Raw genomic sequence first — 16,956 nt, 5'->3', positions numbered from 1 at the left:
CTCTGCAGTGCAGCACTCTAACCAGCCGTTAGGTTAATGACTTCTTTCTTTGTTTTCAGTGTTTTCGTAGCTCATTACCACAAAGCTTGCTGTGGGAAAAGTAATGTAATTTTGTTGTTCTGTTGTCCTCCTTGGTGAAAATCTACTTGGTAATAAACCACATTTTGATCGCTTTAACTAAAATTAACATTTGGAATATAACTAGTTCATTGTAATATTTAGCCCTATGCTAAATTAAGCCGTGACTCAGGTATTTATTCAATCTTCACTTGGGTAATTACTATAGTTTGTGGAAGTATGATGCTCTAATAAAGAAACTCATGTAATGGACTCCATAAGGAGAAATAATAGAGGGTTGTGAACACAGAGCTGTTGTTCATTTAGTAATAAATACATTGTTAGTACAGGTCAGACAGAGGTGGGATGATGGGATTAGTAACGGTTACACTTTCGACAAACAAACTTCCAGTTAATTAAAATGTAGTAAAATTAAACAGTTTCGAATGCTCCTAGGCATAATTTAATTTATCATTCAGTTATCCACAGAGAGTTGCTATGGCAACACCCTGTTGTCTTTTTACTTGTGATCACTGCGTGGAGCAGTAGACATTTTTCTTTCTTGCCTCTCTCACCATTTGACCTGTTGCTCGGCCTCTTTCTGAGTTAAGTCTGTAAAATCTGCTCCCCCCTGAGCTGGAGAGGTCATTGAACTCACCATCTACGCAGGCTGGCCTCGCCCTCGTGGTCCCAGCGATCTGGCCTCTTCGGCAGGCACAACGAGCCGTCTGCCTGGCGATGGTCCGTCTGGGAACACTGCTGTCTCTATTGAGCATCACTATCTCACACGTTCCCACCGCCAACTGGCCTGCCAAACACAGGAGAACAAAGTACATCACATTAGCATAATGACACTGTAATGAACGCTGCACAGAGGAGCAACTGGTGTTTGAAGGTACAAACAACAGGCAGAGAGCAGTCGATTATTTTCATTTAAAGTCTCAAACTGAAAAATTAGAAAGTGATTCCGATGTTTTAAAAGCAGCAAGGGAGCAGAGAGCTTCAGTTTTAATACAGCACGGCTGGTTGCTCCTGTGATAAAAGTGCTTTATAAGTGATCCTGTGGAAAACAAAAGTTTCCTCCAAGAATCTGTTAAAAGGACATTTTCTATTTGGTTAGTCATAACTGCTAGTTAACAAGCCCACATTTTCTAAGATCCAAGATAGGAAAGTGCTAAAAGGAAAGGAACAGCATTCTGCCGGCTTTACTTTTCTTAGAGCTTTAGGGAAAAAATCAAAGCCGTTTCTCTGACTGCATGGGAACATGAATACATTAAACAAATTTCATAGAAATCAGCCCATAACTTTATGAAAACAACAGCACTGGTGGTTTTCTCAAATGAATACAGTAAAGTAACTGAAAAAGACCCGAATAAAGACTTTTGTCTGTCAGAAACCAGCTGAAGTTGTAATAGTACAATCTAAAGTCGTCAGGAAGAGGACAGAGCAGATGAGAACATGAGTGTTAACAGAGGAAGACCACTGTTTATTTCTTATTTCTTTCTGACATGTAGTGTCATGCCACCTTCACCGATTCTGGTCCCTTAATCTCGACAAGAAGCTGATATCTGCTATCTCTGTTGTGGTTAGTTTAAAGGACTTGAGTGCTCTGTTCACTCAGACGATAGTTTGTTGTCACTTTTCCTTTAGCGGCCACATTTGTGGTTTTGATTGAAATGTCTGAACATCTATCAAAAGGACTGACATGACATTAATAACATGACACTTGTGGTTATGACAAAACATTAACATGCTGCTACTGTATTCTTGTCTACTGATGTAAGGAAGAATAAGTTTTTTGTTACATTTCAATGTTGTTACTTTAAATTCATTCATTTGGTTGATACTTCTTCAGCTTTTGTGTCACAGGTTAATTGGAGGAGAATATGTATTCAAAGCCACCCAACACTTCCATCTCTTGATTAACACCCTAACATTGTGTTTGAGAACACTACGTCCTGTGTTCAAAACATTTTTTATTTGCCCCCAGGGGCAACACATTTTAAGGCATCAATAGTTCAGTTTTTAAATTTCTTTCATTTAACTAATGAATTATTAATGAAACTACTGGTTGAAATAATGTGGGACTTGGTTGACATGGCAGTGGCTGCCGGGCACCATGTTCCTACAAAAGAGTAATTTTCAAGCCAAGTGAAGCTCTACAGAGATGGCAAATGGTCTTAAAATGATTACCTTGCTTTCAATCTCACCTGAGTATGAGTGTGTGTGTGTGTGTGTGTGTGTGTGTGTGTGTGTGTGTGTGTGTGCGTGCGTGCGTGCGTGCGTGCGTGCGTGCGTGCGTGCGTGCGTGCGCGCGCGCGCGCGCTATTCTTTTTTCATGTTATCCATGCACAGAGAATTACTTCTTCAGGCATTACAAATTGATGGATAATTCCTAAGCCAGGAACCTGTGGTTGCAGGTTTCTTAGTGTAAAGTTTGCCAGCATGTGATCTCTAAAATAATTGAGAGAGGAGAAATCTACAATACATGTGGGTGTTTTAGCAAAAAATGAACTAGTGGGAGGTGGAAAGGGGTTAAATTGATAAAATAAAATAAAATAAAATAAAAACATCTATGATTAAATGTTTTTCATTATCCAGATTTTCTCATGTCAAGGGACCTTTTCTAAACTTTTTACTCAACTTTTTATTTGGCAAATTACACGATGAAATGATTCTAATTCGAATCGTGTTCATTTGATAAACTTTCATTTGACAGTTTTGAGATTCCCCCTCAAGCAGGAGTTGAATTCCCGGCAGTAAGAGCTGCTCAGGCTTCAAACCTTCAATCATGCTCCCATGTTGAAATGGATAGTTTTGTGCCCAGAATTGCAACTACAGCTCATACATGGCTCTGTTGATCATTTCTGATGAGTCCCACTGAAATCTCTTCAACAGGGAAAGCAAAAAGAAGAGCAGTAGTGATGATGTTTTTCAGTTTTGGGATTTATCAAATTCACCCTCAGCATGGCCCTTTGTAGCTGACAATTACACTCAACATTTAATGTCAAGGTAGCAGTTTTGTTTGGGGAAGTTATTTGGAAACCTGAGGGAACATTTAATTGTCTTTTATTTGGGCCTCTCTGATGTGTCAGAGGCAGTTATTGACTGTTAATAGTCTTATTTTGTATGGATAAACAAGCTTTAGTCACAGTATACTGCTTGAGGGCACCTCCACTCTTTTCAAAAGCACATTTAGAAAAACAAATGTCTCGCTATATGTAGATGATACACTTGTGATTTAAGATCAGAGGGAGTTTTGCTGTTGTTTAAAATGACAAAACTAATCAATAACCAGCTAAACACTATTAGTATGTGTGAATATGCCAAATCTGATTCAGCCTGAGATGCATTTCTAATTAAGTGTGATACAAAATTAACAGAGTATTAATGTGTCAGCTCGAGGCTGAACAGTAAAGCTCAGAGAAAGTTGAAGAAACTTCTTTCACCTTTGTAATGATCTGGAAAAAGTAACATGGTTTCTTCTTCCTTCTCTTTATTGAATGGAAAGCTGCCAGTGAAAGCCATTCAGGTCGACACTGAAATAAAATCAGCTCAGTGAAGGTAGATTAGAGAGAGTCTGTGCTGCAGTTCCTTTAAGGTCAATTCCTGGCATTCAGCAACCATCACTCCTTTATACTGCTGCCTATAGTCGCTTCCCAACACCCTGGAAGGTTCATTAAAGGAGACGCTAACTGGTCTATAGCATGAAATGACTGTAATAATGGCAAAGGTTGAAAGGACTGTTGATCAACACAAATGACTCATAAAATTACATCAGCAGGTGTTTGGACCTTAGAGTTTCTACACGACTCTGCAAAGTTTCAGAGCCACACACGTTGGAAATATTGCAAGGGAGGATTTCACTGACCATAGTGACCCCACAACCTTTATTCTAGAAACATCATAGAGTCAAAGTCTCCTGGGCAAGGCCAGATTAATCTGCACAGAGTCCCTGTGGTAAACATCAAATGTAGGCCCCAATGACCCTTCATTTCTCACCTCTTGAGAATGTAACATAACCTTTCAGTGGTACCCAAATTTACTGCCTATCAATGGGTTTATGGTTATTATGGGTCATTTCATTTCAATGATGCAAAACGTGAAGGATATGAAGGGTTATGTTCTTATTGTGTTCTGATGATAATAAGATTTGAGAAGACATCTGAAGTCACTTGAATGTAACAGTTGAGCTTTAAATGAATAACGTGTGACGAGTGTTTCTTTATTACTATAGTGAGGTCCACCCCACAGTGCCAAGCAGAGAATAATGACAAGTACAATATTTGACATTTGTGTTTAAGTGTAAAGCATTGTGATACCGGGTTTAAGAGCTGGTGTGTTGAAGGAGCAGCGTGAAAACAAAGGACCTTGAGGACAGACAGGAAGGAAGACATCTTTTAACTCTACACAAAGAAACGAGTGTGACTAAATATTAAGTGGCTATAAACCTTGGATGATCGTCTTTTGTTGAGCCAAGTTCTTAAGTATTGGTAAGAATCAGTGAGTTTCATTCAGAGTAAATAAACCTTTTATGACAGGATGCATTGGAGTCAGTACTGGAGACTGGAAGACTATCAAAGAAGGAGATATACAATTGTGTCATCAGCATGCAGGTACACACTGAGGTATTGATTAGGGACAATTATGCAAATGATCTATGATGGAAACAACAATGACCAAGGATGTGAACCAAATAAGCAAAATAAAAGCTGAGATAGAGAATTAACTACAACTGGACCCAGGATTCAAAAGGTAAAATTTTGAACTGAAGCAAAATATAAAAGTAGAAATCCCTCATTTTCCCTCCCGCTCACAAGATTAAGAATAATAACTATTCAATAAACATATTTTGACTTGAAAATGCTCTTCAATTTCAGAGGACCCCAAAGTTGTACCAGCACCTCTAAAGCTTAGCAATTAACATGTATCTCATTTAATCCCCCACAAAAAAATTGTGTGTAAATGACAAGATTATTTCCTGGCTCCGAGTAGTTGCCAGGCAACGAGCCGAGACCCTAAGAAGTTGATAATCTTCTCATCTAACTGTCAGAAAGTGAAGACATTGTGTTTCTGGGTAGGTGTGCTGCTTTGCCACTTTTGTGGTTTTGACCCTCTGTATGTCAACTTCCTGTCTACATTTACAATCTCTGGAGAATTAATCTTATTCATTTTTACCGTATAACTTTTGTCACTGTTAGGTGAAATTTACCCTTGATGAGCTGGAACAGGATTTGTATGCACTATTATTAGTGGAATCCTGATCTCTTCTTGAGCACCACTAATAAGTCAAATTTTCCATTTGAGCACACCGTTACTATCCCACTCTCTACAACAATGTCAACAATCCTTGAGCTTTTCTTTATCTCCACTGTCAGTGTTGCAGGTTGGGGTGGAGGGGGTGCTACCCAGATAAATAACCATACTCAGGACCTACCTCTTGCCAACCAAAGAGGACAAATCTGCATATCAATTAATGGATTAGTGACTTGCCGTTTCTCCACAGCGTTAAATTAAATTATTACCTAGCCCGGTGTTGGGAGTCATAAAACACAATCACCGCCACAGAGATCTGCAATGCACTTTTCATTTCAGAGCATCAGCCCATCCTCTGCCCCCTCAACCACCATCACCATCACTGCTCAGCCCACCCTCCTCTCTCTTTTTGCTGAGGCTGTTCCCTGTGTGCTGGGAGGATAGAGGTGCCATCAGATATCAGCGCTCCCTGCCATGTCTCAACACTGAACAGATGAATGGGCTTCATGCAATAAGCCTGAAGGAGGAGAATAGTAAGGGGGGGGAGTCAAAGTGGGGAGCTGTTTAGTGTATGTGTGTGTGGGTGGGTGGGTAAAGGGGGGGTGCTTTGTAGAGTGCCCTTAGCAAAGGCCAGTCCTCCATCATACATACAGGAGTTAATTCATGTGACAGGGGGCTTCTGTCACTCAGCAGTGTGAAGACACTTAGCCCTCATCTCTATTTCACATGATGATATGCGCATACGGCTGCAGCGGTGGTGGTGGTGGTGGTGGTGGTGAGTGCACCCAGTGAAGGACGCTGGTGCATTGCTGTCCAGACACTGGATCCTGTCAGAAACAACATCTAGAGGGCTTACAGGAAGCCGATACAGAGCACAGAGACTGGCTCTCAGCACTGACTGGCAGCCTGGTGACCTTATCACTGAATCACAACACTATACAAGTGCAAAGTGGCTGCGTGCACGTACACGTACACGTACACGTACACGTACACACACAGAGCTTAGAGCAAAGATGCAAGTCTGTGCTCTACATATCAGCTCTTTGATCAAATACACTGCAGATCACCAAAGTATAGGGGCACAAATATCTTAATATCTCTGCCTGAAATAGGCTGCCAGCAGTCCATAGCCACTCACACAGTTTAGATCCCCAGTCTGTGGTCAGTTTATCCAGATATCGCCTGTTAGGAGATTTCCTCCGACGTTTTTGTGCAGAGCCACTGCGGGAGCAACAGGGGCTTCCCAGAGGCAGCAGCCGTCTGCTGAGCTCATGGGCCGGTCAACCTCTGTCATCATCCCTGGGGAGAAAACGAGCCGAGTAACTTATCCGCAGGTTTTTAGAGGTTTACTTGGTAACACTTTACAATAAGGGTCCCTTAATTAACGTTAGTTAGTACATTATTAAGCATTAGTTAACTGTTTAATAATGCATGAACAACCGTTATTATGTATTACTTAGCATTAGGTAACACATTAGCTAATGTGTTAGTAAGCAGTTACTTAATGTTTACTACTCAACGTTAATTAATAAATTATTAAGCATTAATAAATGTTTAATAATGTAATTAGATATTATTATGCATGCACTACTCAGCATTAATTAACACATTAGTTCATATATTAGTAAGCCGTTAATAACGTTTCTAGTAATCATTTACTAATGGTGATTATTTGGAGTGGATAAGCATTAAGTAACAGCTAACTAATGCATTAATCATGAGCTATATGGCCCTTAGTATATGTGCCTCATAAGCATTACTTAACCATAGGTAACCATTAGTGAATGCTTTTTGGACCCTTATTGTAAAGTGTAAACATGTATCCCATAGGTAACACTTTATAAATGCTTAACTGCCTCATAAGCATTACTTACCCATAGGTAACCATTAGGGAATGCTTTTTGGACCCTTATTGTAAAGTGTAAACATGTATCCCATAGGTAACACTTTATAAATGCTTAACTGCCTCATAAGCATTACTTACCCATAGGTAACCATTAGGGAATGCTTTTTGGACCCTTATTGTAAAGTGTTACCGTTTACTTTTTAGGAGATAAATGAAGGTCTCACATTAGTTGGTTTGAATAAAAAGTGAAGCTTCAGGTATTGGAGAGAAGCTGCACTGCACTGTTTATTATTTTTTGTTTGTTTTATTTATTTAGGATATTATATAAGTTCTTGACATTCCAATTACAATGGTAAAAAAAATGTGCTCATGAGAAATAAAGGTTTATTGCATTTGAAAGGGTCTGCTTGCATTATTATGAAATATTATTATTACATTAGTGGTTAATTTGTTCTCAAAAAAAATATTGACAATAATATCGTTTATCAGCAATAATTTGTGGGACAATATATCGTACAGCAAAATTTGTTATCGTCACAGGCCTAACTGGTGGCTGAGGTCGCACTGGCTGACCCTGACTACATACAGCGAATACAGAAAACCACCAATCCAATTATCATCCCTTTGGTTAACATCTCAAAATATTCCAGCTATTTACTGCTCTGTGGAAAACACTCTGTTCGTTCTAGCTTATCTTCTCACTTGTTTGTCGCTTTAATTAAGTGCAGATAACTACATCAGTAGTTAGTCCCAACTGATAAAACACCTTTATCAGATTTAACAAGCAATCACATGAGACGCAGCTCTGTTCTGTTCCCTCACAACTTAAACCAGGCTCAGGGAGCTGTGAGAAAGGCCCTGCTTCTCCTCAGGGAGTATGCCATAAAATTATATGACAGGCTGCACTGAATGAACTATGACAAGGATCCATTTCCATATTAAAACAATCTCTCTTTATAGATTGTAATTACTCGCGTGCTACTTAAGACAGAAGTGTGGTTGTACAATGTTCTATTGCACAGGGTGTGTTTGCAAACTACAGTTACAAACTATATCTACTGTATCTAAAAAGGCCAAAATTTACGCAATTCCTTAACACATGGCAATATGTGTTGGTATCACTCACATCAAGACACAGCTACAGAGCAGAGCCGTCCTGTAAAGGCTTGGCTTAAACGCTCTGGAATATAACCAGATTTCCCCGAGAGCCAATCAGACTCTAATCACTACACTGGCATACAATAATAAGTCTGAGTGATTATCTTGGTTCCATTGTACATTCCTGTTTTTATTGAAGTGCTGTTCTCCAGGATGAAAATGGAGCTGCCAACAAAACGCCAGTTTAGAAAGCATGACAATCGTATTAACATACATCACATCAGATAGGAATTCCACTGATCTTTTATGGAACATTTAAAACATTGTCTGAGATGCTATAAATATTAATGATGCAGGTAATCTGTCAAAACTGATTTGTAGTGGCTGCAGTTATCAAATTTGAAATGTAATGAGCACCAAGAAATCCACTACAAATCTTAAATCCAGCCAGGAATGTGCAGATCTATTTACTTTTAAACCATCCAGCCTCATGATTGGGGCTGTGAAATGATTGCTTTATTATCTATATACTTTTGGATGAGTGTATATAATGCAAGGGCTTTCAAAGTTTCTTAGTCACCCACACACAAACACAGTAAAGTGCAACCCCAGAGGTGGGGTCAGAATTCTTGCTCAAAATTGCTTCAAATGAGGACAGCAGTTGTTTTGTCCCACCAGTCATCAGTCCATAACTCCAAATTATTAAATTTAAAATAACAAAAGCAGCACATGGATAAATGTGCCTGAATTAGATTTATTGTGAATTCGTACACACTGTATGAGTGATTTAAGAAAACTTTTCCAGTGGATCTGCTGCCTGCTGGTGAACAACCATCATTATAACACCCAACGGCACAAAATCATCTGCAAGGAAATTCTCTCCTGTCTCTTGTCTCTTGTCTCCTGTCTCCGGGACTGACACGTCCCCTGGAGCACCTCCTAACTCAGCAGTCGACCACTTCTGGTGACTAATTTCACGTCAAACCATCCGTCTTTATTTCTGTCGCGACACAGCTTCTCTATGACTCAACTCTGACAGCTGCAGTAACATTTTCTCGTGTTTTCATCGGCTGGTGTCCAACAGAATAAGCAACTTAAGATGGGTTTATGCCTGAATGCAACACTTGTAGCTGTTAGAAGCCTCATGGGAAAGTCAGGAGAGTTGGGATGTGAGCTTGGGGCTACAACTCACAATTCTTTTCATTATTGAGTCAGCTGCAAATTTTTGATCTCATTGTATGGAAAATTGTTGAGTTTCCAAAAGCCTGAAGTGATTATGTTAAAACAACACCTAAAAATCTCCAAAACCAAGAGATATTCAGGAAGGAGTATCTGCACAGATATTGTCTATCAAAATAGTTTCATTTGTATTATCCTTATAATTTTTCTTTTGTACAACTAATAAACTAATGTTCTTGCAGCCCATTGTTACTATTTCTTCCTTGATAAATTATTGAAACTAGTTAGTGATTATGAAAATGATTTACCATTATTCTTCCATCCATTAAATACCTGATTAATTTAATAATTATTAATGTAAGTATTTCAGTACTCTCCTGAAGGACATTCATTCTATAGGTGAGTCATCTGACTGCAATGCTAAGACCTGGCCTTCCCTTGTGCCCAGCATTCACATCTCACAGCTCTGTCTGTTATTAACAACTGAGGATGACATCAAACAGCAATCTTATTTGACTGAGCATATGCTAGTCAAGGCAGCCACGGCCAAGTGCATCTCATTACTTTAACACCATTTGACGTGTATGGCACAGTGGGTAGCATGTAATAGGACACCAGGTGAGAGAGGCAGATGTTTGACTGATCCCATGCTCTACGCTTCCTGACACCACTGCGCCGCTAAGCAAGTAGGGCAGCGGAGCAGTGGTGCGAAACATGTGCTTTATATTAATGTGCTTGGTTTAAAGGGATTTCATATACCATTTGAATACTTTACAGCAGTCCGATCAATATTTATGTAAGCCAACAACTCTCTGCTGAAGTCGAGGACCTGTAATGGAACCTAAGTATGCAATTTAATATGAAGCTAACAGAAATGAGCCAGGAACAATGGTGGAGGGAAGAGCGGGAGCAGCTGTGGTGACTTCTGGAGATGAGGGCTGTGTTATGCTATTACAGGATGAAGCTCATTTATCTGCAAGCAGTAAAATAAGCACAGTGTTGGCCCACACTTAGTCCACCATTCATTGTACTGAGGAGCAGCTCCAACTCTCACACCCCAACAACAGCACTAGTTGGGGTTTCTGCTCTAAAAAGCTCTTCACATTTCAAAGTGTGCCAGGTTTGTATGTGGGGATTTTTTAAAAAAGCTGCACTGAGCATGACTTTTATGCAATCACAAGCGCCCAGTGGGTCTGCAGAGACAGAGAAAAACAGCACTACACCCCCAACCAACTGAGATGCCAGAGATGTGCTCTATTTGCCCAAATTTAATTCTCGTGTCAGGTGTGCACACTACTCCGCCCACAGAGAATGACAAATTGAAACTTCTCGTAGCAGCAGCAGGGTGGCGCTCCCTCGGGAGGAAGCCGGACTCACCGGCGTTAGATTGTTTCCTCTCTCACTGGGAAGCAGGAGTGTGCTGCACGGCTTCCTAATGTCACTTTACAGGACTTCAGTGTGTTCTTGTACAGTTACCGCTCGCCAACATTGAATGCTGCCGTTGTGTGACATTGCCAAGGGCAGTGTTAAAATAGAAAATACTCCCCTTACATACAAAGCCATGGCAGCCTTAAACATGTCCCTTGTAGTACACATGATGGAGGCCTCTGATGGATTACTGTTGCAGTGATGCAGTACAATCTAGGCTGCAGAGATATTACAATACTCAGTATACTCAGACAAATGGGTTGTGGATGAATACAGGCTTCAGGCATAAAGAGTAAATGTGCAATATGCCTTTGCAGAAGCAAACAGTAGCTCTGCTGAATGTAATGCAGAGAGGGCTGTAAAGCTAAGGTGACTCACTTCAAATTTCACTCTGATAGCCCTCCAGGATGCCCTCCCACTTTAATGTAAACACAGAGAAAATAGTGAGCGTCAGACGAACCATTATGCCCCCACCATAAGTGCGGCAGCGTAATGCACGATTGCGTGAACTGTGAGTTTGATATTCAAGCACAGCCCTTGCAGAAAATGTGATCTTGGCATCAGGCAGAAAATAGAGCAGGACACAAGACTGAAGCGACATAACTCAAATCATTTACACCACTCTGCCAATGATGGAGCAGTTTCAAGCCCAGAGCTTTCTGCAGAGAAAATAACAATGCAGAAATCCACTGAGCAGTGCACTACACTCAACCACAAGGGAGGTCAAAGCTGACGGCTAGAAAGAATTCATATTCAGGGGGCTATGAGATATGAGCTTTGTGTGCTGCCAAATTGATTTAGCTGTAAAAATTCTTTTCATTTTGTCCCATAAAGATGCTCATACTTTTACAGCTTCACTGCCTATAGAAGAAGGCCTCAATGATTTGCTTACAATTTACAGCCAAGGTCATAATCAAAGCAGGTCTCTCTTTGCATCCTTAATGTCGCCTTGAAGAAGACTAGAATGAAAATCATCCTTTTCACTTGAAAAAAGAGTGTAATTCTCTGCTCCTCTGATTGGTTTAATGCTTGAATGGATAGCCCCTGCTCCCCGAGTTAAAAGAGAATATCAACCAAAGATTTCTAAATTCATCACTCTGGCACCCCATGAAGACTTCCAGTCTACACACGGGAGATGAATTGTTGGAAAAAAGCAGCTGTGATGGCATCCAGGATAATTTACAAGGATTAAAAAAAAAAAACTCTGTTTGGTCTGTAAATTATATTTGGACAGGAAGCATCACAGCGCTGTTATCAATGAAGCTCTGTGCTGATTGTGAAGTTGACGTGAGTCACCTCAAAATTTAGTGACAGAGCCCGTGGATGCGTCTCGTAAAACGTGTGCTGTCATTACCATCGACAGCTTGTGCAGCAGATCAGGATGACAGGATGGCAGGATGGATTGTTGTGTCTGCCTCTCGGCTTCAGGACATTGCTGTTTGTGTTCAGATTCTTCAAACATATCAAGTGGTGTGTTTATGATGACATGCACTGTAAAAAGCAGCATTGCTCTGTGTTGTAATCAGATGAAACTAAGTTTAGGAAACACAACTGTACATTTAAATTTGAGTCAGTTCTGTAGTTGTATCAATGATATTCTCCCATATTTTAAATAAAAGTCTCTTGGTAATACTTCTAATATCTACACACAAGTAAACATTAATTAAACATTATTAAATAATAATAATCATTTATGAAGCATTCTTCCTACACTGATTATGTGGTTAATAAACACAGTAAAAAATGGTTAACTCTGAATTAATGAGCTCATGTATAATTTGTTTAATGGTTGTATGGATTCAGCATGTATAAATCAAATATTAAATCAATTGCTAACTAATTATCAGGAGATGTCAGTGGTTCATAAGCTCATCTATAAAGTGTCAGTAAATGATTAATAAACTATATATATATTATTGATGCTGCATACAATGACTTGGTCATGTAATAATGGTCCGTGAGTGTGTTTATAGGTGTTTTATTACAGGTGATCAGGTAGTGAGGTTTAACATGGACTTTTATAGTAGTTAGCTACCTGAGAAGACAAACAGCAGAAACTTGAAACTCCCAAATCATCCATCTGAAATGCTTATTGGATGCCTTCATTTACATCCAACACACACAGGGCAGCATTAGCATGAATTTGGCGTCGAGTTCTGGCTACCTGAGGAACGCAGCTCCAATATTTACTCCCCTATAAGCTCCTGCCACCTGGTTCTTCAGCTGCTAGATGTTCAACTTTACTCTCCAGCTAGTTGCAAACTTTGTACGTCTTCTGTGTGATGCAGGGCAGGGAGCAGGCTGTTGGTTTTATCAGTGTATTGTTGCTGCCTTCTGCAGGCTGACATGAGACTGGTGGAAGAAAAGTATGTGAAATAATGAGCTAAAATGAGCTAAAATGCTCAGATCATCATTCAGCACACACCTACATTCATTTGTTCCAGTGTTAAAAAAGATGCTATAACATAGGCCGCTGTACAATCTGTTTGAGGTGCAGAGACACCTCAGCAGTGAGCATCACCTTTGCATCTGAGAGGTGAGGAAATTTTGGGGATGGCTGTTTCCTCGTTTTATCATTTCAGGAGGAATGTGAGGAATTTCTATGCTGCCCCTTCAGGTTGAAATTCATTTTTGTCATTTGAATTCTGTGAGCTGAGGCAGACGGACCGCTCACCTCTCCAACCTTACAAATGTGGGCAAAAATCCAGCCAGCCCTATCCTGCACCTCGTCACACACCAGCCCAAAGGTTTGTGGTTGACAAAGCAGAGAGAAGTTGCCACTGCTCTGACTGCACCACTGAACCGGAATGTGATCCAGCGAGGAGAATCCAGACATTTCCAAATTTATTGTTGAATAAACTGGCAACGTTGAGAGCGGCTGACAGGCCATTCATCGTGACGGGCGCTGGCCCAATGGTGTGCGTGGACAGGGCTGCTGCGCTTTGATTTCCTGTCCTGGCCGCCATGACAGATGAGCTATGGAGTGGGTGGAGGTGATGCAGCCACTCACCACAAGGCTTCAACCCTGCTGCCCGCAAGTTAACCCACACTCCACGACGCTTCCGGGGGCCCCTCGGGGGTCATGCAGATGAAAGTAAAGAGTTGGTATCTTGTGATGAGAAGTGGCGTAAAGTCCACACCGCTCAAAAAACAGAGTCTCATTATGATGAAACATCATACACAGCAGCGGTTAGTGGCCAACGCAGCTGTTTCAAAGGGGGGTTTTAGGGATTTGAAGATTAAAATTACAGATTAAAAGCACTACACGCTTCATTCTTAAAATTCAGCTAAGCACTGGGAAGAGGAGTGAGCAACATGCAGGGTGTCAAAGCCAGAATTGTATCCAGGGTTTTAACCATCAGGCCCAACCCAGGAGAATCTATTTACTGCAGGAATATCAGGGGGTAGCAAAGTTCACAACAGATTGATTGAGTGATTTAGTACAATAATACGCTAATGAGATCATTTTCAGTTGAAAATGAGTCAATAATGGCTGAGGGAGGAAGGGGAGGGGAGGGTGGTTGGTGTGGCTCCTCAGATAATATGCAAAGACGGTTCAGTTCACGGGTGGCAATAAGAGGCTGGTGACAGTAGCATTCTGGGAGAAAACACTGCAAATTAGAGGCAAAGGGAGCACATTTCAGTGCACAGGCAGTTCATTTTTCACATCAGTGTCTACTTTTGTTCCCGGCAAGCTGCCAAAGACATTGATGTAGGCACTATCCCTCCTCCACAGCGGTAATTATGCTGCTGGCCAATGCTTGATTAAAAGATCTAATCTGCAAACTTAGTGTTCAACATCTCCCAACAAGTTCCAGTGCTTTAAGCCTGTTCTCTGTGTCTCTCTGACTGCACTGGAATCCACAGTGTTTTGTCATGGACGGCAGCCAATGAAGAGCAGGGAAACATCCTTTTGCTTTCTATTCTGTGTCAGGGTGAAGGTGTAATTGCACCAGTCAATGTATTATTCACGAGGAAAGCATGGCGTGGATGGATACAGCCATAACCTCAGTGAAATTATACAGCTGTGAAGGCAGAAGTCAGGCCTTTTTTCTGTCTGCGCAGGGAATCAGCACAAGAAAAGTGTGTTGTTTTTTTCACCTGAAGCTCATTTACATCAAGACTAAATTATAATCCCACAGAGCCTGCTTCATATTTCTGCATCAGAATATGAACAAATGATGAGATTAGTTTGGAAACCAGCTGCAACTATTCAAAATCAACTGTATACACTTAAAAAAGTATCCAAAAGCACTATTGTTAAAATATGGTCATTATGAAGTCCACTATAATAGTGTTAAATCACATCATTCTCTGTGTACTATAGGTGACTCCCACAGGGATAGAAACAACAAATCATCAACAACAAAAAATATAATCACACAAAGAACAACAAGGTCACTATAAATTGCCTAGTTATGGGCACAGCACGTTACAAGTCCCTGTGGGCCTGTTTTATTGGACATTATAGGCATTTTTCCACAGGGCCACAGCATCTGACCACCGCATGTGCAGCTGCATGTAAAAAGCCCACAGAGACAGCGGTGCTGCTGACAAAGTAATAAATAAGTGGAAGTGCCCTTACCCTCTCTAAGCAGATGGGAGTAGATGAGCCAGAGGAGCAGCAGGCAGCAGAGTGACGCACCTCCACCTGCGGAGAGGGTCTTCGCTCCTGACTGCATCCTACACCTTCAGCCTTGTAGATTATCCAAACTTTGAACACTCGTGCCGCTTAGATGTCAAACAGATCAGGACAAGAGTGGCTAATCCAGTGGCGTCTCCACAGCCCGTCGTCGGCATCCATTTTGAGGTTATAATAGGAGAGGGACCGATAGTAATCCCCCCTTTGCTTTTTCAGATTCCCTCGGTGAGCCGCATATCCATCCAGGCTGCCTCGGCGCACACACACATGCTACACACTCACACACTCACACATGTACGCACGCACATACACACACACTCACACACACGGAGGCTACAATGTCACCAGATTTGGCCAAGTTTACGCAGCTGTGGATTCAGGAGCTGGAATTCACCGGCGAGAGGAAAGAGGGGGGAAAGTGCGAGGATGAAGAGGAGTGAGGATGAGGAGGATTGAGCAGCAGCAGCAGCGGTCTCCCGCAGTTTTGATCCTCACGCGGAGATGCTGATGATGCTGGCTGTATGAATTCAGCCGCCGCTACCTTTTTTCTTCCTCCGCCGCGCTCCGCACTCTTATTCTTACAATCCACCAACAACTTCTGCACCGATGCCCCGCGCTGCTCTGCGCGACTCTACGGAGAAACGCGCAAGTGAACCCAGGCGGACATGACGAGCACACCAATCAGCGCGGAAACTTGTTCCCTTCCAAAAAAAAAAAAAAAACGCATCCAAAACCGGCGTTTGAGAAAAAGAAGAAGAAAGAAACAGCTATAGGCGCAAATGCGTCATATGTGGTCACATATGCACGAGCGGCGGCGCAAGAGGAAATGTCACGTCAAAACAAGAGCGGCGGATCTCACGCAGCGCACCGCCGCTGGACAAACACGCACTGCGAGCGCGTCGGCACGGGCGGTGCGGTGAAGTTGGCCACTGTTTGTCACCTGTATGAGCCTTAGTGGTGGAGGAGGCTCTGGAAAATTCTCAATGGTGGCGCCTGTGGTTCCACGAGCTCAGAGGAAAAGCTCTGCTCCGCGCAAAGTCAAGTGCTGGTGAGAGGTGGGCGCGCTAACGCAGACTGGTTCAGTCCCCACTCCGCTGCATTTGCATGCAGGCGACACCGAACAAGAGGGACCCCCTCCTCCTCTCTCCCCCCAATCCATGGAAGGAAACACTACTGCTGCTGCTGCACACCGAGTTGCCTTGAGTTAGTGTTTCCATCTGCTCTCTCTCTCTCTCTCTCTCTCTCTCTCTCTCTCTCTCTCACACACACACACACACACACACACACACACACAGTGTCCCAATTCCCTCCTCAAAGTGGGGGAAAAAAAACTTTGAGCTCTCAGGCTATAAATCGCAAACTCAAGATGATGATGCTTATTTATACACATGGATATGTACCGTCTCAGCCCATAGGGAGACACAGCAGCACCAGACTCCCCGCATGACGT

At 41.8% G+C, this 16,956-nt stretch overlaps 1 protein-coding gene across 1 annotated transcript in view; it reads right to left on the bottom strand.

Moving 5' to 3' along the window:
* The window catches only part of tafa5l (TAFA chemokine like family member 5, like), a gene marked incomplete at both ends in the record, with an annotated part of 45,253 nt that extends 29,707 nt beyond the window's left edge, over positions 1-15,546 (bottom strand). The window contains 2 exons of the mRNA XM_083974594.1: positions 716-865; positions 15,450-15,546. Coding sequence (XP_083830720.1) covers positions 716-865; positions 15,450-15,546 — 247 coding nt within the window. The remainder of the gene's footprint in view (positions 1-715; positions 866-15,449) is intronic.
* Positions 15,547-16,956: the final 1,410 nt, after the last annotated feature.

The sequence above is a fragment of the Trachurus trachurus genome, assembly GCF_905171665.1.
Source record: "Trachurus trachurus genome assembly, chromosome: 7".
NCBI lineage: Eukaryota > Metazoa > Chordata > Actinopteri > Carangiformes > Carangidae > Trachurus > Trachurus trachurus.
This window is presented reverse-complemented; position numbering and strand designations above follow the sequence as displayed.